A 26044-nucleotide genomic window follows, 5' to 3' on the forward strand; every position below is an offset into this window, starting at 1 on the left:
TTCCATAACACTTTTGCTGGCAAATCGTGAGCGAAGTTTCTTTCTGCGTATTGTTTTTTCGCAGCAAAAATAAGCGAAGCTGCTCTATCCCTCTTGCGTCGATAGTCTAGCCGATTATTATCCTCTCTGCTTCTGTAAGGATTGCGCTGGTAGAGCTTGTGTGCAAGGTTCCTCAATGCGATTGCCTGTTCAATCTCAGCAGTGATCCAAGGAGTACGTTTATCGCGCACTGTTATCACCTTTTCAGGAGCATGCCTTCTCATAAGATCTTGCAGCTCAGTCGTAAGTCTCTGAGCTTTACAATCGCTGTTTCCAGGAGCGCGAAGATAGTCTAGATTCAGTGCTTGATAGTCAGCTTGCAGTCTGAGCTGGTCGATTCTTTCGAAATTTCTAACTGTGATACGTTGTGGTGCCTGGGTCTGAACACGTACGTCCGTAATGAGGAAGACTGTATTATGATCCGAGACACTATTAACAGCCGTCTTAGATGTTAGAATGTTTTTTGTGGACTATCTGTTACTAGAAGGTCAATAGACGAGACACTCCTTTCTGCTATTCTTGTTGGAGGAGTGGGGAGTACTGTAAGGTTGAACGTACTGTGAATATGAGCGAGGGCAGTTAAATTAAACGATGGTAGCGTGGCGGCGACATTTATGTTGTAATCTCCCACCAGAAACAATCTGTCAAAGCCAAAATCTTGGATATGGGTTAGCAACCTTTCATAAGACTGTGCGAAACTATTATTGGAGCAGGACGGATTATAATAAAATTAATTGCAACACCAATGTTAAGATCATTTATCTTAACTTGAATCACTAAATATTCGAATCTGGTCGCAATGGGCATGACTGGATCAAACGTTGACTTCAGTACCGGGACCGCTTTGAGTCCCTTTTGCACATAAATTCGTACTCCACCACATGTTTTCGAGCCGCGCCCTCTACCGCTTGGTAAGGAGTGCTTAATAAAGTTGTATGCTGGAACACGGATCGGCCCGGCAGGAGAAGGTACTTTCATTTTTGGTTCGGTTACAGCGAAGAGATGGTATTGCGATTTATTCAATTGCAGCTTGATACCGTCAATATGTCTTTCAAGTCCTCTGACATTAAGATGTCCGGTTCTAAGATTAGTGTATGCTCTTGACATGTTAAGCGATAGATAAACGTAAAAATATTATAGCGAATTGAAGGAATTGTTGGTTGATTCTGCGTCGAAAAACATGGTCGAGTCGTTTCCAGTATCGGTGTTGGTGAGATTAAGAAGATTTTTTTTTCCTGTATGGACTCATCACTGCGACCAGTAAGTTAGATCTATTGTGATATCGCCCGGGTGTTTGTTGTATAACCCGCACTGCATTTATTTTAGCTATAGTCGCTATTGAGTGAGCGATATGCTTATTGAATTTCTTTTTTTATGCGTGCTTGTGTGTAATTGGGTACCCTTCTTTCAATGCTTTACTCTACTTTATCCACCTCGTTCCACATGACAGCGCACAGTCCCCAATTATAGTCATCCCTGGCGTAGCAAACCAGTGCATTTTTACTACAAGGGTCTCATTTTTGCACTGTCAATAGGCCATATCGGGATAATATAGAACTCAGCATGAAGGAAGGGCGATGAGGGGCCTGAGAATAAACCCATGCTAAAGTCACTTTGACATCGAATGGCTTGATTCTACTAAGATTCGAACCCATGACCATTCGCTTGTCAAAGCAGACTCGGTAACCTTGCGGCTACAGAGCCCCCCAGATTAAGAAGATGAGTGATATCTTTCACAGGGGTGTATTCATTTTGTCTCGATAGCCTGAAATTCTATGGTAAAGAATGTAGAGGAATTTTATGGAAATGGTACATGAACAATTTTATTTTTTAATACAACATAATCATTGTACTCCCTGGGCATGGCATAACCTTGAGGATTGCTTAACTGCAGCCAGGTCCCAGGGCTGGTATGTATCTTTACACAAATGAAAGATGCACACTATAGGGATGCCAAATGTGGTGAAGCCTACCAAAAGTATTTTTGAATCAATTTGATAGAACGTTCAAAATAGTAGCAAGACGTTTGAAGATTCGATTTACGAATCTTAATTTATATACAAAATTTCTATTTCAGTTTGTTTTCGCTGGAAGACCGAGTAAATGTCGGCATACTAACACGACCTGAACAAGAAAAGAATCTGGAACAACATGATAACAGCAATAATATGGACCAATAACTGATTCAGGGATTGTATAACAATTCCCCGAAAACCATTTCCCCGAAACCCGTCTCCCCGAAAGATATTTCCCCGAATGTATCAATTCCCCGAAAACTCTTTTCCCGAAATATATTTCCCCGAATGTAATAATTCCCCGAAATATATTTCCCCGAATGTACTAATTTCCCGAAAGATATTTCCCCGAATGTACTAATTACCCGAAAAATATTTCCCCGAATGTACCAATTCCCCGAAAAACATTTTCCCGAAGGTATCATTTCCCCGAAAACCTGATTTCCACGAGTAAAATTTATGTTACATTGCATTGCAAGCCTGTTGTCAAGTGTATGTCTGGTCTTACCCAAAATTTTTTTCCCGGTATCTTCAAAGTAGAAATATATGTAAGATTATACGACATACGGGGAAATATTTTCCCCGAATGAAGTTTTTCTGAAAAATACTTTTCCGAATGTAGGTACTAGATTCCCAAAATACAGTTTATAAAAACCAATTTCTCGAATGCCGCTTCTTCGGAAAGCATGTTTTTAAAAATAAGCCATTACTTCCCCTGCGCAGCATTATAGAATAGGTGAAGCAGTTTTATGCTGCAAATCTGATAAGTTTAAAATTTAAAAACTGGGGTTGAGTACCACAGAAGGCTGCAAATTTTAAAAGTAGAAAAACACATAAAGTTGAAACAATTGAAACGTCAATGAATTTTGACGGAACATGTAACATACTATTTAACACCTCAAAACAAAACCAGTTTTCACATATTCTTGCTGATAAAGTAACTGCTGCTCGTGCGGAATCAACAGAAAATTAGTTACTACGACTGGGTATGCGGAAATTCACAAATTTGTGCGTGCGAAAGTCTGCTACATCCAACGGTGGATTGGCTATCATTTTTCTTGGTGAATAGATGGATCATTCTTCGTGAACAAACGCAGAACTTTGACCTTCGGTCCCTTGGTATGATTTCCAACGTAAAAATCGTTTTCGGATCATGTAGGTAAGGTCAGTGCCGTAGCGTGCGGTTGTCAGACTAGCCACCGCTAAGGGCGCTAGGTCTTAAGGGTGCAAAAAGCAAGGCTCCAATAATAATTACAACCCTTTTTTACCATACTTTCACTCGAACTACTTTCACTGTGTAAAGGTCAATTAAAGGTATGACATTATATTTCATGAAAAACTGAAACAAAATTCGTCATTATTTCAAAGATATTCTCGCATTTTGCAATTGATATTTGATACCGCTCATCAGACGGCGCACATCTTCTTCAATTACGGTCTAGGCCAGCAAAGTCGCTGGTGGCTGCTTCCTTCTTTCATCTTCAGTCAGAGAATTTAACTCTTGCAGTAGGGAAATATCGACTGTATGTCAAAACATTCGCAGCCTTCGGTCTACTTAATTGTTGGTTATATGCTGTCCTTACTCGCTATCGCTCGTTCGGACTCAACTAAAGGATAACCCCTTCTAGTCGGCAAACCTAGGAAAACACATGCACCTAAATATAGGTGGTTTCTGCGGGGGGGCTGCCCCCCCGCAGTGGCCGGCGCTTCCGACGGCGGGTCGCCGGCGAACACTCGCGGCCTACGGCCGTCTCGCCCTGAATCATCTAGGAAACGTTTGCTACTAGCACGATAAAATAGTTAGGTGCCACATCTTGTAATAAGCGTAACTTATTGTACTCGTAACAATGATTTTAAAAACATTCGTTTATCCGAGAAACTAATTTTCGAGGAAAGTCGAAAATGCGGGCAAATGCGGTAATTAGACGATGCGCGAAAAATCCAGAAAAGAGAGATACTTAATAAACTGTAAGATAGCAGATGAAGATGTGGTTGGAAGAAAAGATATTAATAATTATAATAATACCTACTGCAGAATAATTTGGTTTTGTTCCCTGATGTAAGTTAATTCCTTTAAATAAATGAACGCTCCATTTATTTTTAACTTTGGATTACTCGTTGTTAAATATTTTTCTAGATATTGGTTCATTCTTGCCAATAGCTTTCTGGTAAATAGTACTTTCTGAGAATCAGTTCTCTGGAATTTATTACTTCCTGAGCATTGGTTTTCTGGAGAATGATTCTTTCTGGGGAATATCCTTCGGTATTTTATTTTCTGGTGTTTAGTTTTCTAGAGAAAGTCGGACAACCATTCGTTGAGTCCGTGAGGTGCCGCAATTGCGTGCGACGCCTAATTTCATACGCTTGGTCTAAAGGTGGCGGTTTCCTAGCGGAACATACAGAACATTTTCGACAAAAATGTTTGAAAGTATACTCTCAAGCATTCAAACATTGTTGAAGGAAATGTGCATGTTTTGTTCAGAGATATTGTTGACTTTAATACCATTTGCACGGAACTAGGAGCCAAAATTAGCCGAGCGGAATTTGCGCGCCTCGGATCAGTAATGCCTAATACTCTGATCTCTGATGTGCTTAGCTTCAACACCTATATAATTTGTGACCTCGAAATATAAAACGATACTTTTCGGGGAAATGGTACATTCGGGCAAACGGTTTTCGGGGAAGTAGTATATTCGGGGAAATGGTTTTCGGGAAAGTATTATATTCGGGGAAATGGTATTCGGGGAAGTAGTACATTCGGGGAAATGGTTTTCGGGAAAGTGGTACATTCGGGAAAACAGTTCATTCGTGGAAATAGGTTTCGGGAAAATATCCTTCGGGGAACTGGGTTTCGGGGAAACGGTTTTCGGGAAAATGTTGTACAACCGATTCAGGTGATGTGACGGGCTACAGAGAATCCAGGTAAAGCTAACAAAGTAAGAAAAAGGCAAGAGGAAGGTAAGCGAACCAGTGATATTCAAAAGTTATAAAGGTTTAAATATTACTATTTTTATTATTATTTCTATAGCGAAAAACATAACATAATTGCATACTAAATGAAAACTTGCCTAGATGCGGGTGTTACATTGGTCGACAGTGACTCAAAAATTCATTCATACATTTGTCAATCAATTGAGTTTTCTTAAAGTTTTCAGAAGTATTAAGCGAACAAAGTTTTGTTATCAGATTCACGTCAATGCACTGCATTGCCGTTACAGTCTTTTGACAGTCGGTTGCTTCATAATCGTTTTCGTTCAGAATGATAAAAGTAATTTAAACAAATTTGGGGTGTGTTTCGGCCGACGGTTATTTGTTTGGTTGTTTCATATTGTAAAACCTGCTGTGAGTATAATACGTATGCAGGTTAGTACGAAATTATAGCAAAGGATACTAAATTTCGCGGCGGCAGCACTATTGCTTTGCTATCAAAATAGTAGTAATGACGGATTTTCTTTAACGTTCATTAAAAGATGACATTCACGTCACTATTCGCCGGTCCAGCAGAGCAAAGGGTTGAAACCAAAAACGTCCATTGCTGAAGATTACCTGGGGCCTTATTCTCACAGTCATCTCACCAAAAATTTTTGAGTGAGCACAATTTGCGATTCTGAGTCACCTAGGTGACTCCACTTACCTGGGTGACTGTATACAAATCAAACGGGGGCCGGTAAGGTGAGGTGAGAGTGACTGTAAGAATAAGACGCGTGAGAGAAGTAAGGTGAGGTAACTGTGAGAATAGGGCCCCTGGTATGGCTTCCATCTGTCGTCCGGACCAGGGGTATCATTCGGTAAGGAATTGTGAAACGGACCGGTAGGTGACCATGATTTCAAATGCTGCTCTTGCTACCTTTTTTATGATCGATTTTACGCTCCTGCCAGTATATGTAGCTTACAGAAAGTTACTTAGTTTGTTTCATTTATGCTATTGCGATTATTATCTAAAATTTTTCTTTCGTAGGTTTAGTTGTGCGCCTAACAGTTGCGCGCAGCTCTGTGCTGGTTGCTCGCAGTCAAAGTATCTCTTTTACACTCACACGAAATCTCGTAAGAAACTGTCAACGCAAGAGTGATGAGAAAAGCAACAATATTTCTCTCTCGCTCATCAGCTGAATGCTAGGGTAGCTTGCTTCGTGTTTGTCCATTCAAACATGGACAAATTTTTTACAAACGCAATCAGCATTTAAATTTTATCATTTTCGGTTAACGTAAGACATTGTAACTGTGTTGTTTGTAAGTCTGTACCGAATAGAACAAAATAAATGTTATCTAAGCAAAGAATAAGAGCATGAACATAGAAAATTTACACGTGCTTACACTGTCATTAATACATGATTTACCTTTGCGCACAACTATATGGAGCTGAAAAACGAAATATTTTCTCGGGAAGCAGAGTTTCGTTAAAGGCACGCGCCGAATTGGTACGTTGTGGCAGCGGTTGCGTAAATCTGACAGATAATGCTGGACAGACAGTGGAATGCTGGATAGTACTTACTTACTTAGGTGGCTTTCCGTCCTAAGACAAAGCCTGTTGAATAACATTTCTCCAATCAACTTGGTTGCGGGCTACCGCTCTCCAATTTCTTGAACACCGAGTACTCTCCATCAGATCTCGCTCCACATGATCTAACCATCCTGATCGCTATGTTCCTGTTCGTCTTGGTCCTATCCGACTTGAGGCAATCATCATCTTTGCAGGGTACTTGTCCGGTATCCTTGCAACATGCCCTACCCATCGTATCCGTCCAGCTTTAGCCACCTTCTGGATACTGGGTTCGCCATAGAGCTGTGCGAGTTCATGGTTCATCCTCCGCCTCCATACTCCGTTCTCCTGTACGCCGCCGAAGATCGCAATAAGCACTCATCGTTCGAAAGCTCCGAGCACTCGCAAGTCCTCCTCCAGCATTGTCCATGCTTCATGCCCGTAGAGAACAACCAGTCTAACAAGCGCATAAGCGTCTTGTACAGGGAGTACTTTGGGATGCTGAATAGTGATTATTCTAAACATAAATTGATCCCTTGCCCAGATAACACAAAATCATGATAGAAAGTTCACATTATCGTTTTCATGTCAATTTCACATTGGAATTGTATGATTAGAGTATGTCAAATCGAAGTGAACAATAAGTTGTTTTGCAGCCGTGCGTGCCTTCATATACGAGTCATGACTGTGAATTATAAAGCAGGATAGACAATTGTAATATTTGATTATATCTTAATCATATATTCAGGAGTATTTAGTTGCGTGTTATAAAAAATTCGCAAAATAGAATTACAAATAGTTGTCAAAATTTTCGCACGTATATCGCCTCCACTTTGGTACATATATGTTCCTATATGGCGTGAAATATAACTTTTTCGTTCAGATATGATTTCGTATATCTCAGTTGTAATCGAGATATCCAAACCAAATGGTTTACTGGGAGTACACTCACGCAAGTGTCTATATGGCGTGTGTGTTAAAATTTTTGCGACAGACAATAATGTTTTGCAATCTTTTTACAAATCCCTTTTCCGCCTCACAAATAGAACAAAGTTCGGCAGGTGGCAGCACCGTTTCACACACCTAGCGAGTGACATATGACATTTGTTCCACACAAATCAACACGCATCTCTAAATAGGGAGAAAAGCAGGAAGGATTGTTTATGGGGTAATCTATACCAATAAAGAAGGATTTCTGTCTGTCTGTCCGTATGTTCCTTATAGAATCAAAAACTACTGAACCAATCGGCGTGAAAATTTGCATGTAGAGGTTTTTGGGGCCTGGAAAGGTTTTAGTGATGGTTAGAAACCCCTCCCCCCACTAAGAGGGGAGGCTCCCATACAAATGAAACACAAATTTCTGCATAACTCGAGAACTAATCAAGCAAATAGAACAAAATTTGGAATGTGGGTGTTTTTGGTGACAAGAATTTAATATATGGTAAATTGGGACCCCTCCCCATTTTAGAAGGGGAATTATGACTCCTCTCCCCTTTAAGAGGGGGGGCTTCCATTCAAATGAAATACAAATTTCCTCATAACTCGAGAACTAATCAAGCAAATGGAACCAAATTTGGCATGTGGAGGTTTTCGAGGGCAAGAAAATTTTCTATGGTAAATTAGGACCCCTCCCAACTTTAAGAGGGGGGGGGGCTCCTATACAAACGAAATACAAATTTCCTCATAACTCGAGAACTAATCAATCAAATGGAACCAAATTTGGCATGTGGGAGATTTTGGAGTCTTGAATTCATTTTACGATAGTTAGAGACCTCTCACCCCTGTGGTATGGGGATATGGACTCTCATACAAATAAAACAGAAATTTTTGCGAAACTCAAAAACTAATCGAACTCGAGAAGTTCGAGACTCTTCCATAAAACATTAGTCAATAACAAGACCACAAAAACTATCTATAGTAACACTAGATCATTCAGGACGAGACGGCCGCGAGTGTTGCCGGTGACCCGCCGTCGGAAGCGCCGCCCACTTTGGGAAGGCAACTCCTCGCAGAAATCACTACTGTCAAGGTTTATTTGTTTTCCTAGGTCTACCTGGGTTTCCTGGAACGAGCGACAGCGAATAAGGAGAGGATCGCGAAATGGTACTTTCCACAAAAAAGTTTTCCGTGAAATGGTACATTCCGTTTAAGGTTTTTCGCAAAATGATATTCAGTGAAATGTTGTGCAATCATGGCGAATATTACTATCCGCTTTCTGGCTATGCACTGAGGGGACAAGGGAGTTGATTTCTACTTTACTGTGAGGAAAAATTGCAAATTTGTATAGTAAACTACCCATTCCTGGTAACTAATAAGCATTAACATAAGCAGCAAATCAGCGTATCCGGCATTTTATACTGCACGTTATTGTATGTTAGCTTTTTGACTGCATAGGTGTTGTAAATTGGCATCCAAAATTGTATTCAAATTCTTCGTGTCGGTAATTAGCTGTAAATTAGCATTGTCAGCACTATAAGAAGGTTATTAGTAAAGTAGCTGTATATTTTGCCAAAATAGCATTTAAGTAGCATTTAAGGCGACTTAAATGCTTTTTGGCCTACATTTGAATAGCATTGGTGATGCTTTTGGTTACCTGGGAAGCTTTCTGTAGGGAACGAGCCAAGTTAGATGAATCAGCGTAAAACAAATCTAATGAAACTGAATTATTTACTTGAGTGTAACTGAAATCCCTTGCATAGGAAGAATACCGTCATACGAACGGTAAGAGACAAGGAGAGAAATGTATCGTTCAATAGGAGAGTTACGCATACTGTGGCAAGATATAGCATACTCTAAACAAGAGTCAGTTTTTGGACGGACGTTGTTCCGTATTCCGGAGGACTCGGTTGGAAATAACCGACGCACACGACACTTTCGTAGTTACGTAACTGCCAAAATGAATCATCTAAGGTTGAACACCTCAAAAACTTGCAAAACTCGAGATTGTGACAAAGATCATCCGAGATTCATGATTTATGTACAACACAGGTTAATTTGTGGCAATACGAAGTTTGTCGGGTCAGCTAGTATCAAATAGAACTGCCATTAAAACTGGATTGCGGTTGCCTGCATTTTGTTTTATTTTTCACATGTTACAAAATTTAAAACTGTTATAAAATATAGAATAGAACAAACATTGTGCTGCACATGCCCTTTAGTAATTAGCAGTGATACAGCATTTCGAATGTTTTTGCGTAACTCAAAATTCTGAAAGAATTATGATCCAAAATAAAGACTTTTTAATAGATTTTGCAATTTTGCCAATAATAATGCTTCGGATTCAAGAACGAATAAATCTAAATAAATTGTTGTTTCCAGCACTAAAAAAACAAGTTTAAAAGCGCCAGTTTGAATACTAGAAGCTATTTAATTAATTTAACATAAAATCGATCCAATTTAGTTGGGCTGTCGACTGCTAGTTTAACCCTCTAATGGGCAACATCGTAAAAACGATGCTATCAAGCTAATGACTGTTTTATCATGAAAGTACACTCAAAAGAACCTTAAATTCTGATGTTCATGCAAAAATAATTATCTGGAGGAGCGCCAGGTTAGAAAAAGTCCAATTTCTCTCTATCGTTTTTCATGTCTAACGCTCTACCCAGATATTTTTTTCAATTCAAATACATTACAAAATTGATATAGAGCATGAAATTTACTCATAGAAAAATTTTAAGCTCAATCATTTTGTTCTAGATGTGCTTTTTCATCAAAAGTAAAAAAGGAAATATTCGCGCATTAATTATTTTCGGATTTTTTGTTTTTGAACACATTTTGCATATTGTCAATTCAAAACAAATTTTGTCTACAGACGGCCTTACCCGTTAGAGGGTTAACGATCTTCTCACTGCACCTTGCAATCAATTCTGGGATAAAGGCGCCTGTAGCGCTCTTGCACGATTTTTCGAAATAGTGTAAACTTACTTGAAACTATCCGTTTTATCACCTTCATCAATGATGCCCATTGCAGCAGACGTCTGGTTTACAACCGGTGTGCCCTCTGCGGCGGTCGTCGTCGGTGTGGTTTCACAGTAGTATCCGTTAATTTCGTTTGGCTCGCCCTTTGCATCTAAGACATCGGTTATAATAAGCTCTTCAACCTTTATCGTAGTGGAGTCTTCGTCCAAATTTAGTGCAGTTGAATTTTCCATTTCGTTTTGCATTTATACGCAACTAGAACAATGGCGCTTCTAAAAACTAAACTTCTGATCACGCTACAATCGAAAAACTTGCTAGTGCATTAGCACCATTGGCACATAATGCAAACAAAAACCGCGTCCTAGTCCAATCTGAGGGAAGCTAACCGAATCTCAACGACAGATGTTTGACAGTCGATTAAACGAAGGGCGCAATTTCACCAAAAGCAGAAAGGGCAGAGCAGAACAAAAACATGAGTTACACGCCAAACGAGATTCAACCAACAATGGAAATAATTTCAGCTTTATTATAGGTAAAATCGGTAAAATAATAAAATCAACTGTGATTTCTAGATTGAACCAAATGGAGTCAAACAGAAATACTCACAGTAACCCGCTTAGGCGCGTCCGGCAGAAATCGAACAAAAATCTGGCAGCGAAAAACTTTTTCTGCCAGACATTCTGCCGGATTTCTGACCGCCGTCGCCCGTGAAAACTAGCAGAAATGCAACATCCGATTCGGGCTGAAATTTCGCCAACGATTTTTCTGCCGGATTTCTGTACGATTTCTGCCAGAGGTTTCGAATAAAAACCAGTTTTCTACCGATTCAGCTTTCCCTCCTTTTTTGAAGGGTGGCAGCAGCGGACTGTAGCAGTCAGAAGCGTGCAATAAACAGGTTAACAATTAAATTATGCCTGCTTTGTCCTTTTCCATATAATTCTCTTACCTTTTGCCCGAAACTGCAAAACTGATGAACCACTTTTCTTCTGCCTCAAAGTGTCACATTTGACATAAAGAGAATCGAGCGAAAAATGAAGACTGGTTCTGTTCGATTTCTGCCAGGCATCCGACTTTTTCGTGAGCGGGATTCGGTACAATCAGGGCGGCCGAAAACCCGATCGTACCGATAATTGGTATAATGTATAAATTTAAAAGCTTCAGGTAATCATCAAAATCATTGCATTTACAACTGTCGAGAAAAAACTGCCGTTCAATGCATGCAACAAAAATCTTGTTAAGCAGTTTCTCGAGATACGTTTGTACTTGCAGCACTGTAAATTAGCCGACGTTGACATATAAACGATCAACAGTGGAAAAAAAAGATTCGAGTGGTGTTTTGGCTGCGCGATTCAAACGTATAATTTAAGAAAAATAATAATTAATTTGCGTCTAAAGTGTCGTGAAGTGAAATGCTATTGTTCCATAAGTCGTGAAGCATTTTTCGGATTAGCTGCAGTGTTCAGTAATTCAGAATTATTCTATGAAAATCGTTAGTGCAATCGGGCTCATCATAATAATCTATTTATATAAGAGGCTTACAGGCTTGCTGATAATCGCATCATAACGCCTATTTTTAGTCTTCAAGCAGGAACGCATTCGAAGATTCAATAACGCCTCACTGCTCCAGAATGAAGATAATAATAACACTACAAAGCTTGCAGCGATGTGACTTGCGAGAGAATAATACATAGGCCGAACATTTGTGTTTTATCTTTGCGCTTTCTATTCTTCGCCTTCGGTCCGTTTGCGGTGCGAAGCGTACATGATATTCTTCACTCTTCTTCGAATGCTTCGATCTTCATGACGAAGCGAACAAAAATTTATCACCGAGGCGATGATTAATAGCTTAGTTTAGTTGGCTGCAGATAACGGATAAAATGTAAAAGCAAACTGTTTCCGTATTTTATTTTTGGAAACCTTAGAAAATAGTGTGTATGTATGTATGTGTGAGTGTACGTATGCGCGAGTGTACGTATGTGTGTACTTAAGAACGTTTTGCACTCACTTTTCTCAGAGTCGATAGACAGATTTGGATGATCTTGGTGACAAATGAAACATCACTATTGAATTTTATATAAGTATATAAGCAAACGTTATTTGAAAACTGTTCTGTTTAAACCTATCAAACGAAAATAAACTATATTTAAACTTGAATACTTAGGAACGTATATAAAACCGTCAAAACGAGGATAACCAAAACATCTATCAAGTGTCGATTTTATGTATTGATGTATGTATGTGTGCTTGCATGTATGTATATGAGTATGTGTGTATTTGTGGTGTATGTACGTGTGCTTGTAACTTCGCGCAGAATTCGCCAAACCGAACCGGGAATTGTCCGCTAAGCCTTCAGAATTGCCTCGAAGAAATATTCTGAGATGTCAGTTTTGTTTTTAAAAAAGAATAAAACTGATTTTCGAATACGGTCGTGTCAAAAATAATCCGTGAAACGTGCCAAAATCGGTTTGATCTGTAGCTGGTTTATAGAAATAGTTACTCGTAGAATTAAAATAGCAAGAACTAGTTTTCCTATACAAATTTCAAACAAATTTTGCGTTCTTGCAATCAACAAAGACTTGCACTGGACAAACAATTATGTATCTCATTCAATTTCATATTGTTTCCGTAGTTACTGATATTTTACATATATTCATAGAGGACTGAAAAAATGATCATCTATGTGATATATTTTCCTAACCATACGAATATATTTAAAATTAATAAAGGTGTTGATAAAATAAATTAACTGGGTGACGCTAAGAAATGTTTACGCACCCCAGGAAGAGAAATATCACTATTGCACCTGCACATTCTTGAATTAGGCCATTACAAATACATATTTTATAAAGTTTTTGTCCTTCCGGTGTTCGGCCACTGAAGGGGGGGGGCGAAAAAAAACAAAGTGAATTTTTTAATCGAGCAAAAAAAACATGGATTTTAAGAATTTTTATTTAAGGTTTAAACATGAAAACCGAATCTATTCTTGCTTATAATATGTACGTTATTATTTTCTATGCAAAAATATACGAAAAAAGACAAAACCGAGGGAAATTTTTTTTGAATGGTTTTCGGAAATTCCATTGTTCGAATTCGTGCTAGAAGCTCAGAATTTTCTCATCCGTCGGCTCTAGCGTATATTTGTATACTTTATATATCATGGTAAAATATTACTTTCTTCGGGAAAATAGTTTGAGTAATAGCAGCCTGGCCGATAGTATGTAAAATTGTTTTACTTGATTAAAAAATCACATTGCCCCCCCCCCTCCCCCTTCAGTTGCCTCACGTCGGAAGGACAAAAACTTCATAAAATACAAACAGTGGCATAACTTGAGAACGGCTGGGCCTAAAAAAAGTTAAAATGACATAACATGATAATGCGTAGCATTCGATTTTGTTCTGGTTTTACAAAAAAAGGAAAATTTGGATATTTTTGAAAAATTTATCAGATTTAAAAAAAAATCGAAAGACATTTTAGAACATGTTTTAAGCTATCTTTAATAAAAATGAGATAAATCTGAGGGGACATGTTTTGATAATTCAAGTTTAATGATTTTTGTCTTGATTTTGAAAAGTTTTTTCTTTCAGTGTATTTTTTCCGAAAATATACTTAATTTCCTATAACTTTTCCGTTGACGTCATTTTTAACAAAGAAGTGGTTTCCGAGATACGATATTTAAAAAAATCCCATTTATAAATACGCCCTTTTGAAAAGTTACTCTTGACGAAAATAATTAAGTTTCGTAGAAAATGAATCCTTGTGTGGCATCTAACATATCAGCAAACTTTCATTTCATTAAAAAATATTCGAGACAAACCGTTTTGTTAGTTGAGTTAGAATTGCTCAGATAGTGCACTTACACCCCTTTCCTTCCAAACGAAAACCAACTTTTATTTTGCTCGTTTTTTTCATGTTTTTATAAAAGTCATTAAACGGTAAAATTTTGACGTGAATTTTCTGGCATGCATAAAACCTTACTCAAAGTATCCTTTCCTACCATTATCTCGATTTTTCCAATTTTGTCACTTACACCCTTTTCCTTCTCACCCCCTCAAATCAGACCGGACCAAGTCGCAAAATTTAAATAATTTAAATTATTGACAACACACGGTTAAGAATTTCCAAAGCGACAATTCACTCTAATCAGAATACATAAATGTTTTAAACAGCCAAAGATACGAAATGATTTCGAACGATTGAAACCTTTAAACTACACAGTAGTAGCAAACTTGGACTTTGACTTCGACCGGCCCAAGTCGCAACATTTAATAAAATGAGTTAATGACAGCAAACGATCAAGAAATTTCTAAGCTACATTACACTAATCAGACTACATAAATGTTGCAAACAGCCAGAGTTATGAGAAGATTTCGAACGATTCATAGCTATAAACCATACAGAGCAGCAAACTTTGAACGCGTTTTTCTCGAAATCAAAGTTTTGTTACTAGGTTCGGTTTGACTTAACGCCGACCAAATAATAGAATTAAGAGGAAAAGTTTTAGGTTTATCTAGCCGCAATGCAACAAATCTTCTGATTCTGTTTACCATCACAACGAATTTTGCCATTCGACATGAATAACTGGTTTCCCTTGTTTCCTAAAATCATTCATTCATTCGCGAGGAAGAACCAAAAAATATTCTTCATGAAGAATGTAGATGATATCGCTCACTATTGAATGCTTCTTTAGCTGAAGACTGCTTTGTGAATCGCATTAACCCGTAGTTCATGAGTGAGCAATACTTGTTGCCTGCCATGCAGGCGATAATTCAGAGAGGAACGAAGAACATGAAAAAGCGAAATATGCCGAATAGCTTCAACCGCAAAGCTGATCGAAGCTGATCTGAGAAGCTTTTTTTCACAGGTCGTGCAACTCTCTGGAGAATAACTAACAAAGAGAGTAAAGCGCTTTCGCGATAATCAGCAAGCCTGGAGGCTTATGTCTGTACCGAAAACCAGGTCTCTGACAGGACGCCATAAGAGGCTTATTGGTAACTAAAACCAGCTCCCTGACAGGACGTAATGCTTTCGTAGCAATGGGTTGTATTCTCAGTCACCTCACTGGTCGACTGCTGGACTGCTCGATTGCTCAACGGGTTGACTAGACTGGTCGACTGGACTGGTCGATTAGACTGCTCGATTTGATTGCTCGCCTGGACTGCTTTACTGAACTGTTTGGTTAAACTGTTCGATTCGACTGCTCGACTCAACTGCTTGATTGGACAGATCGACTTGATTGCTTGACTGAACAGCTCGATTTAACTGCTCGAGTGGACTACTCGACTTAACTACTCGATTCGACTGCTTGACACATTTGCTTGACTTATTACTCGACCCGAATGCTCGGCTTAACTGCTCGACTGAACTGTTCGATTCGACTGCTCGACTGGACTTCTTGGATGGACAGCATGATTTATCTGCTCGATTCGACGCTCGACTCAACTACTCAATTCAACTGCTTGATTCCACTGCTCGACTGGACTATCCGACTCGACTGCTCGAATGAACTGCCGGACTCAACTACTCGATTGGACTATTCGAATCGGCTGCTCAACCCGATTGCTCGATTCAACTGCTCGACTAGACTACACGATTTAATTGCTCGACTCAACTGTCAGCTTGATTCAACAGCTCGACCAGACTGCTCGACTTAGCCATTCAACCCGACTGCTTGATTCAACAGCTTGACTTAACTGTTTGATTCGACAGCTTGCCTTAATTACTCTATTCAACTGCTTGACTGAACTACTCGACTGAACCGCTCGACCCGACTGCTCGACTAGACTACTCGATTCAACTGCTCGACGGAATTACTCGACTTAACTGCTCGATTAATCTGGTCGACTCGACTGCTCGGTTCAACTGACCATCTCGACTGCTTGACTGGACAGCTTGATTTAACTGCTCGACTCAACTGCTTGACTTCTGTTTGATTCGACAGCCCGACTTAACTGCTCGATTCAAATACTCGACTCGACTACTCGAATGAACTGCTCGACTCAACTGTTCAACTTAACCGCTTGACCCGCCTGCTTGACTAAAAAATTCAATTCGACTGCTCGACACAAGCGCTCGACTTAATTGCTCAATTAAACTGCTCAACTCGACTGCTCGGTTCAACTGGGCATCTCGACTGCTCGACCGGACTGCTTGACTGAACAGCTTGATTTAACTGCTCAACTAGACTGCTCGATTTGACTGTTCGACTCGACTGCTCGGCCCAACTGCTTGACTCGATTGCTTGATTCGACTGCTAGACTCGCCTGCTCAACTCGATTGCTTGTCGTGATGTCATATGGTCGGTGTTAAATCATGTGTTAAAACATGTAATAATTTTAAGTTTCCAATGTACAGTTACTAATTAAGTTGTATCATTTGGTATGTACGCTGTTGATGCTAAAAAATGAAGGTTTTGTGCCTGCTGAAGAAGGAGTCGCTAAAGCCGATCCACTTCCGCGGGCTTTTCCCTTCTCGAAGAATAAAGAATAAAGGATAAATCAGACCGAACTAAGTCGCAAAATTTTAAAAAATGAGTTAATGATAGCAAACAATCAAGAATTTTGTAAGCAGCATTTTACACTAATCAGACTACATAAATGTTGCAAACAACCAGAAGTTTTTATTCAGTTAAATAAAATCGACCATAAAAACTACCGTGACCGCTCCTAATTCTGCGCATTTTACTTTATATTGGGTGCTTTGCCCAAAGTTAAACGCGGTCTAAAGGAAACACCGCGCTTGAAGCAAACACCGCGCTAGAACTGTTGCCAGAATGCTGTAAACAGGCATGTTGTTCACCTAACTGGGTCGTCAAAAGTAACTAAAACTTTATGATTTCTGTGTGATTTCTTCCAATAATATCAAAATCGACCCGGCAACTATGAAAGAGCATTTCATTTTTGAGTTTCGCGGTGGATAATTTTCAATGAAACTCACAATATGATTATTTTTCAACATTGTGCATAACTTTGATCATTGCGTTATTTTTTTATAGATGTCTGTTGAATATTACGCCATTATTCATTAACGGGCCATAATATTTGAGAGCGAAATAATTTAACGTGAAACTGAAAGTATTTTATATAGCAGAAGACATCGTCGTTAGCACCAAAGCTAAGATTGTCCTTCTAGAAAATTAACAAATTTATGATCGAAATTCTTTGCAATGATCAAATTACCCAGCATAATTAGAAAGAATAATTAGTTTTAGTCATGTTTTAGACAAAAAGAGTGATTGTATGCATTGCTTTTCTTAGAAAAATGCGATGCAATAATGCGCATATTTAGGCACAGATTTTTTATTCATGTTCCAAATTCTGCGCAGTAATGTATCCTACGAAGAAAACGCAACCTCACCCAAATGGCTGAGGTATAGAGGCATGAAAATTCAAGTAGAATCTTTAACTTGCATTGATTGGCATCCTGTGCTGTGTCTCGGGGTCCGAACCTACGAGCGCCAATTCATGAAACCATGTCTTCTATTTTTTTTTTGTTAATGTCCAACCTCATGGGACTGTCAGAGAGTGGGAAAGTGGTTTCTATATGAAATTACAATTTTTAGTATTAGTCTATAGTGTAATGTTCAGAATGCAGAAAACCCGAATCAATTCGCCCTTCACGTTATCGAGAATAAAATATTAAAATGACGCAATCAAAATGATAACAATATTCCTTTGCCACCCGGACAGCACAAGAAGGCCGGATCATGGATTTAATTATGGTAATGGGTCATTACTAATGGCTAATGCCGGATTTTTTTTGTGTGCTTTTAGCGTATAAAGACATAAAAAGCATGGCAAGAGTATTTATTTTCACTTTTTGGGTGCGCAGAATTAGGAGCAAATATGCGCAGAATTAGGAACATGGGCAAGAAAGTGCGTAGAATTTAGGGACCGTGGATAAGTTTACAAAACGAAAAAAAAACTCAATTGTTGGTCGACTAATAATTCCCATATTTTTTATCAGATATTATAGACCGTAGCACTACACGCTGCTGCTATCCACGTTGTTAATTTAAATCTAGGATGCTTAGAATAGCGGAAGAATCATAAAAATGTCTTAACTGCGCAGAATACGGTACGTTCACGGTACTTGTTTCAGTTTCCGGTTTTGACTCTTTTAGGTACAACTTCTTAGAGCTATATTATGCAATAAAGGAACTCAAAGAACTAATACAAAGATTAAACATCTTCGCAAACACTGGCCAATGGAATGTATCCGCAGCAGGGATGGAATAAAATCGCTTCTAGCGATCAAGATCATGGGAGCGATCAGATTCAGATTCATTGACATCACTACTTACAAGTGACAAATACTTTGTCGCGATCCGCACAGATTATGACAAACCTCATGTCAGATCATGTTCATAGAGCTTGCTAAGCCCAGTGCAAAAGGCTGCAAAAACTTATCGTTTATCACTCAAACGTATGTTTTTTTACCGGGGTATAACTGGGGGAAAACAAAAACAAACGTGTAAAATCAATGTAAAATCTAACAACAGCAACAACAAATCGCGCGTCGATGTGTGCGTACGATAAAAGTCAGCAAGCTCAATTGCATGATTGCGTTGAGAAATATAACGAATATAACAGATACAGACGATTGGTTGTGTGCAACGTATGAATCACAATATAAACGACATATGTGACCTTTTTTCTCGCAGCTAGGTAAAATGTTACAGTATGATCGACTGCTGAGACTGTTTAGAGAACAAAATCTTGTGATCAACGCTAAAGATTCACTGTTTATCATGATCTGTACGAATTAGGGATGGGAAAACTATCATTAACTACTGATAGTTATCAGTAAGCAATAATATCACTAAGTATCAGGAAGGTTTCGCTATTATTGATATTTACTGATATAGTAACGTTGTCCCGTTAGAAAAATTAGTTAGAATAAACTTATTGGTCGGTAGTTGCGTACGATAAACGTGGTCGTGGATGACACAATATATCGTAGTCAACGTCAGTAGCCTAAAGTCGGGGTAGTTCGTGCTGATTCAAGCAGTCGCCTCCATTTAACTCGAACTTTGGCCACTCGTCGCCAATTTTCCAGTCGTCTCAAAAGTCACAAATCACTTTCGACATGATCGTGCTATCTTGCACGTTGAGCCCCCTGTTCCTGGTGGCAGTGAGGTTGTTGAAGACAACTGTTTCCATCGCACTATCGTCCAGCATTCTTACGACGTGTCTGACCCACCGTAGCCTATTGACTTTCGCCAAATGTACGATGGAATTCTCTCCAAACAATGACTGTACCTCATGATTCATACGTCTCCACCACTCTTTGCTTTCAGTTTGTACTCCGCCAAATATCCGCAGTACCCTCACGTTCGGACACGGCAAGAGCGCGTATATCCTCCGTGAGCGAGCTTACAGGTCCACAAAGAACTACTGTTTGCCTCTAACTGCTCAGTGGGGTGGGGGGTTTGAGAGGAATTTATGTTGCTTACACCGGTACAGTCACAACAATGCTTATTATCACCACGTAACTCGCGCGAACACAGAAACGGATATCGAAACAATATGCAAAGTTTAACCAAGAGAAAAACTTACCAGTTCAATTGCTGCTGTTGAAAGGCTAAATAAAATAGAAAAAGCAAAATTCTCAAAAGAAACCAAAAGAAGAGGGCTGAATACTCCTTTCGAGTTCGGTAAGCGGAAATAAGGGAAGTTAGTGGCGGATAATATTGCTTAAACCCAAAGTTATAATCACTATTACAATTTTTATTGTTCCCTATCCCGAGAATTCTCACGGCCTTATTAAGTTTACTTGCGCGCATTCGTTTTGGTGTACTAGAGGGGCTAGCGGTTGCTCCTTCTTCTCTGCGGTCTTCCCTCACCGCCGGCAATGGTCAAGCCGGTAGGACTAGGCTGGACTAAGCAGCCGAAGCACACGAATCCACCAGGGTCTGTACTTCCTGGCCACCGATTTATTGACGTTCCGGTGATGAATGGTTCTACACCTTGAACGATGTTCGTAGCTTCGTGGTCGTAATTTTAGATGCGGATGCGGTGTTCTTGTGTTGCACTTTTGGTGACTGTCGAAGAAACGGTCCAAATTTCTGGAACCAAAACACAAAAGGCCCCTCAAGGACCTACGAGCGCATTAGATATCTCACCGTACTAGCCCTACACCTATTTCCCCGTACACCAGCATTTTTATTTAAAAATGTTTACCTGTTTGTTTTTTGCTACTAACAATCACTTGTCTTCTCGGATATTGGATTACATTGTACTATCACAATAGCTATACTTAACAAACATACTTTTACAATAATATTCTTTTAAGATTGCACAATTAACTTTGACTTACTTTTGAATTTGAACAAAACAACATTATCTTCCGTCACAATTTAATTTTAAAACCTGTACAACTTTAAAAAAATCACCGTCGCGCACCAGTGTTTTCTTTTGGATTGCAAGAAAGAATAAAGCTTCATTTTACGGATTGGCCTTTTTAAAGCTTTTCAAGTTTAAAAGCGGGATATCCGAAGCTTCCCGATTTTAAACAACCTATTGAATTGGCAACAATCCTCTTGGTTAGCACCCTGTGGTATTGAACACCGTGTTCGTATTTATCGACGTATCTGTGGGCGTATTAGTGTCTGAGTGGTCCGTCCATCCATGGACTTGGAGGGTTACCACCCTTACAGTTGCAAATCGGGGTGGTGATAGTAAGCAAAGTTTTCCTACTGAGTGACCGTTCCGCCTAGAAGGCTTGGAATGTTATCACCCATATAGGTGACTGTATGCCGTCTCGGTAAAGTTATCCCGCCTGAGTGACCCTTCCATCTAGAAGATTTGGAGTGTTATCACCCACACAGTTGATAGCTTATCCGAGGCTGGTTGTTAGCAATGAGAGACATTCGCATCAGAGAAAACTTTCCCCTGTAAACCATCCCTCCGTCCAGAAGACTTGGAGGGCTATCGTTCACACAGCCGACAGCTTACTCAGATGTGGACTTAGGGCTTTAGGATTAAGGAAATTCGAGCAGGTTGAGATCTTAAATTGGCAAAGCTAATTATTTAAAATTTGTAACCGAAAGGTTACACTACTGACCCAATAAAAGATTTGTGCATTATCAGCTTCGTACGGTAGCGTATGCTTCTTGATCGTAGCGTATAGCGAAGGGCAAAGTAGGCTCGCTTTCCCGCTTGAATGCGCCGCTGGATTTCCTTACTAATGTTGTCCGCGGTCACCAGCAATCCAAAATACTCGAATTCATCTACCATTTCTAGTTCGTCGCCGTCAAGCGTTACCATTCGTGAGAGGCACGCGTTTGGTTCCTTGGAGCCTCTTCCTTTCATGTATGTGATCTTTGACGTATTTATTATTAATCTGATCTTCCTTGACTACTGCCTTCAACCTGGCGTAGGTTGCCTCCACCATCGCAAGGTTCCTAGCTATGATATCAGTCATCTTTTAACCTTGTCTCAACCCTCGCCGCGTCGCGAAGGGTGTGTCCCCGAGATGCGCACGAAACACACCACTCGATCCAAAAGCTCTGATCAGTAGCGTCAGTTTATCTGGGAAACCGTGTTCATCCAATAAGTGCAATGGCTGGTCTTGATCGACTGGTTCGTGTGATGCGTAGGCACGATGTGCTCCCAACATATCTGCTGGGTAGTAAAAATCTAGTCCGTAGTTGCGCGAGCCTCCATAAAGCCCGCTTGGTAAATTACAAAGTAAACTTACAATGAAGAACGCAGTTATAATATTACAATTTCCTATTATTTGCTTCAATGCCCTGATGAATAAAATTACTGATACTTACTGATAGTTATCAGTAACGTACTGAAATTACTGATAGTTATCAGTAACGATTTTTACTGATAGTTCCCATCCCTAGACGAATCGTGATCTGTGCGTGTGGCGATAAAGCGTCGATGACACTGGACGAGTTTGTAAGCTGCTAGTCAGCGATCTCACGAGTGGGCGAGTTAGCGAATGCCCGAGTCATGATAACGCACAAATCGGCAAGTAAGCTAGTATGCGAGGGTTTTTGATAAATCTAAAACGTATTAGACAGCGATACCGTACATTCGAACAAATCGTTACTAGATAAACGATCAAGTTTAACGTACACAATGTACAATTTACATAAGAGTTATCCTATGTTATTTAATTCTAACTTCATAGATGTATAATTGGTAAATGTGGAAGGAGGAATTACTTCAATTAATTTACATTGCATTTACAATTTCAAACTTAGTAAAAATATTTGGCATTTCTGGTGCTATAAAATTAATAATTTAAAAACCCCCTCGCTGCGTCGCTAGTTACTCGCAACTATGATGCCACACAGCTAGTGTACTAGCCAACAAGCGCACACGCCATCGAGTAGCGAGTAAAATTGAGCAGCATTCAACTTTACTCGCTACTAGCAAACAATCTGCTAGTCAGCTAGTGTGTATGATGACACAGGGCGAGTTCACGATCTACTCGCCAACTCGCTTACTAGCAACCTAAAAACTCGCCCAGTGTCATCGACGCTTTAAGCGACGGCTTAATGGACGGCTTGAGTCATCAGAGCGAGTTTTGGAAAAAAACACCATGGAAATCCAATTGAGTGAGATGAGTATTAATGGCACGGGCACCGAATTTCTTTGATAAATCAAACTGCTGAGTTGCGATGTTGTACTTTATTTGTTCACTTTAAACTTTATTGTGTATTACAAATGGAATATGAATTTCAACATGAGCGCCTGGAACTGAAAATGCCGGTTCCGAAACTCCTAGGAATCAACGAGTTCACTGTCTGAATGAGGTTTTCCCTTACTTGGACCAACTACTTCAGCACAGTTTGCATCTAAGATAGGTGCGTCAACCTGTGTGCTGCTCTCTCGCTGTTCGGCGTCCTGCTTCAAACTGTCCTCCATCTGTAGATGTTTTCTCCTGTGAAGATTCATTCCAGGGATGGTTCTAAACGACAGACTGCACATGTCGCATTTATGCCACCGTTCATCGCAATGAACGCTGCTCATATGTTTCATACGCCTATTATTGGTGGGGAATTCCTCTTCGCAAAAATTGCATTTATGCGACCGCTCCGAGCTGTGCAATTTCAGGTGTCTCTCCAATTGCCCTAACATGTGGTACTGTTTGCCGCAAATGTCGCATTTGAAGTTCTTCTCGGTCGTATGTTTTGAAATACGGTGAACCTTCCGTGCATAATTTGACATGAAAGTTTTACTGCATACGTCACATTTGAATTCGTCAGTTTGGTGCATTTGGGAACTTGCTGGACAGCGTTTCTTTTTGTGATAACTGAGACTACCCTTGTGCATAAATGCAGAACTACATTGATCACATTTGAAAGGTTTTGGGTCAACGGGTGTGGATGTGTGGATTTTCTTGTGCTGAAGTAAACTAGCACGTGATTCGAACGATGCACCACAGATGTCGCAGCTGCATTCTCCCTCACCGGTGTGGCGATGCATATGATCAACGAGCGTACATCTATTTTTATAGACTTTTCCGCATATCAGACACTTGAATTCGCGATACGGGTTATGTGTTTTCAGATGATGTGTTAATTGTGCTTTCAAGTGAAAATTTTTACCACATTCTGGACATTTGAAATTCTTTTCCTGTGTGTGCGTTTTGATTCTATGATAATTAAGTTGTGCGCGTCTGATGAAAGTTTTGTGACATAGGTCACACCCGAACGGTCGCTCTCCGGTGTGTGTTCTCAAATGACAGATGAGAATATCTCTGCTGGTGCATTTTCGGTCACAGATATCACAAGCGTATTTCCGGCCGGGGTATTTTCGATTACCGGATGTGTGTTTTTTGTCCCGATGACCCTGCAGGCCACTGCGTGACTTAAAGGATGCCTTGCAGAGGTCGCATTCGAACGGAACGCTGTGATGATTCTTCATATGCCGCGTCAGCTTACATCGAACTTGAAAATGTTCTCCACAAACCGGGCATCGGTGCGGGCGTTCCGAGCTGTGCAGTAGCATGTGCCGCGTTAGCTGACTGTTCGTGTGGAAAGCTTTACCGCATACGTCACAAGCGAATTTTTTTTCCGACGTATGTATGGAAATTTTATGCTGCCGTAGTATATTGGCAGTCTTACACATTATACCACATATGTCACACTCGAAAAATCGCGTTGTGGTGTGAATATTCCTATGCGCCGCAAGAATGTATTTGTCCTTATATTCCTTACCGCAGATATCGCAAATGTGTTTCGGCCGACTGCCACCAGGAGGATCAGCGTGTGAGTTGCTAGAACAGAAGAGAAGCGACTGATAGATTGGTGGGATAAACAAGTTCACTTATAAGTGATTCAAGCTGAAAAGACAACAGATTTTTCTATTCTACTGACTACTTAAAAACTAATAGCTTAGAGTGCTAAATCAGGTTTTCAGCACGTTGCGGCTGACGTCAAAGTCGAAGTAGGACACAAAACGGTTGAAGTTATTGGTTATTGTGCCGATTATTGTACCGAAAGTACTGTAATTAGCTCGCCGGTGCGCTATATATAAATAAGAAGGAATTGTTCCATGTCAGAACAGCTGATACGAACACGGCTTTAGTTTTTTGTCCCCGTATTGGGGGCTTACCACCGCGACCATTATTTTGATCTATTGTGGTGTTTCCTCTTTTAATTTATGCCATGTCGTATCAGTGAGCTATCAAAGTTTGATGAGCCACCTCAACTACTGTCGGCATTTATTCCAATCAGGTGATGCATTTCGTATGAAATTTATCACCTGATTAGGAGAAGCATTCCAAATATCGCAGGGCTGAGTCAGCCCCTTATCAATATCGGAATCTAGTCAAGATCGGCTCTAGTTACATCCCGACGTGTTTGCAGGGTGTCCAAGTTGATTAATCTACAGCGCTGTTCGTAACTTGGTAACCGAAGCGGACCATTCCACGGTAACCTAGGGAGGGCAAAGCGGATGAAACTCCGTTGCACCGACTATATTCGACTGACACAATTCTGATAATACGAGCACCATACGGGTGCGCAATACTCGAGGTTTAACCTTTCTACTATATGAAAATATAGTATAAAGGTATAGGAATCACTCGAAAACCCGAAAATCGAAAGAAAGCCTAGTGGGACGAATGTCATATACCATTCGACTCAGTTTCGAAAACTTAGCATTTTCTGTGTGTGTGTGTGTGTGTGTGTGTGTGTGTGTGTGTGTGTGTGGAACGCTTTTGATTGAGCCAACATTTCTCGAAGATGGCTAGACCGATTTTAATGATCTTAGTGTCAAATGAAAGGTCTAGGTGTCCCATTGTTCGCTATTTAATTTCATACTGATCGGACTTTTAGTTCAAAAGTTATGTATAAAAATATGAAAAATATGGGACCTCATTATCTCATAGGTCCCTTAACCGATTTGAATAAAATTGATTGCATATGAAAGGGGAGTCTTTTAAAACCTTAACTTCAAGATTTCATGACAAATGGGCTTGTGGTTTGAAAGTTACATAAAGAAATGTGAAAAAAATCTATTTAAAACTGCTTTTTATTGCATACTAGCTGACCCGACAAACTTAGTATTGCCACAAATTAACCTGTGTTGTACATAAATCATGAATCTCGGATGATCTTTGTCACAATCT

The 26044-nt window shown here is 39.8% G+C and overlaps 1 protein-coding gene across 1 annotated transcript; it reads right to left on the minus strand.

Moving 5' to 3' along the window:
• Positions 1 to 23190: 23190 nt before the first annotated feature.
• LOC128746390 (zinc finger protein 836-like) lies at positions 23191 to 25038 on the minus strand. Its single transcript, XM_053843442.1, has 2 exons — positions 25027 to 25038; positions 23191 to 24708 (listed from the first exon to the last, which is right to left on the minus strand). Exons 1-2 carry the CDS (start codon positions 25036 to 25038, stop codon positions 23191 to 23193), a joined length of 1530 nt encoding a protein of 509 aa, XP_053699417.1.
• Positions 25039 to 26044: the final 1006 nt, after the last annotated feature.

Source organism: Sabethes cyaneus, chromosome 1 (assembly GCF_943734655.1).
Source record: "Sabethes cyaneus chromosome 1, idSabCyanKW18_F2, whole genome shotgun sequence".
NCBI lineage: Eukaryota > Metazoa > Arthropoda > Insecta > Diptera > Culicidae > Sabethes > Sabethes cyaneus.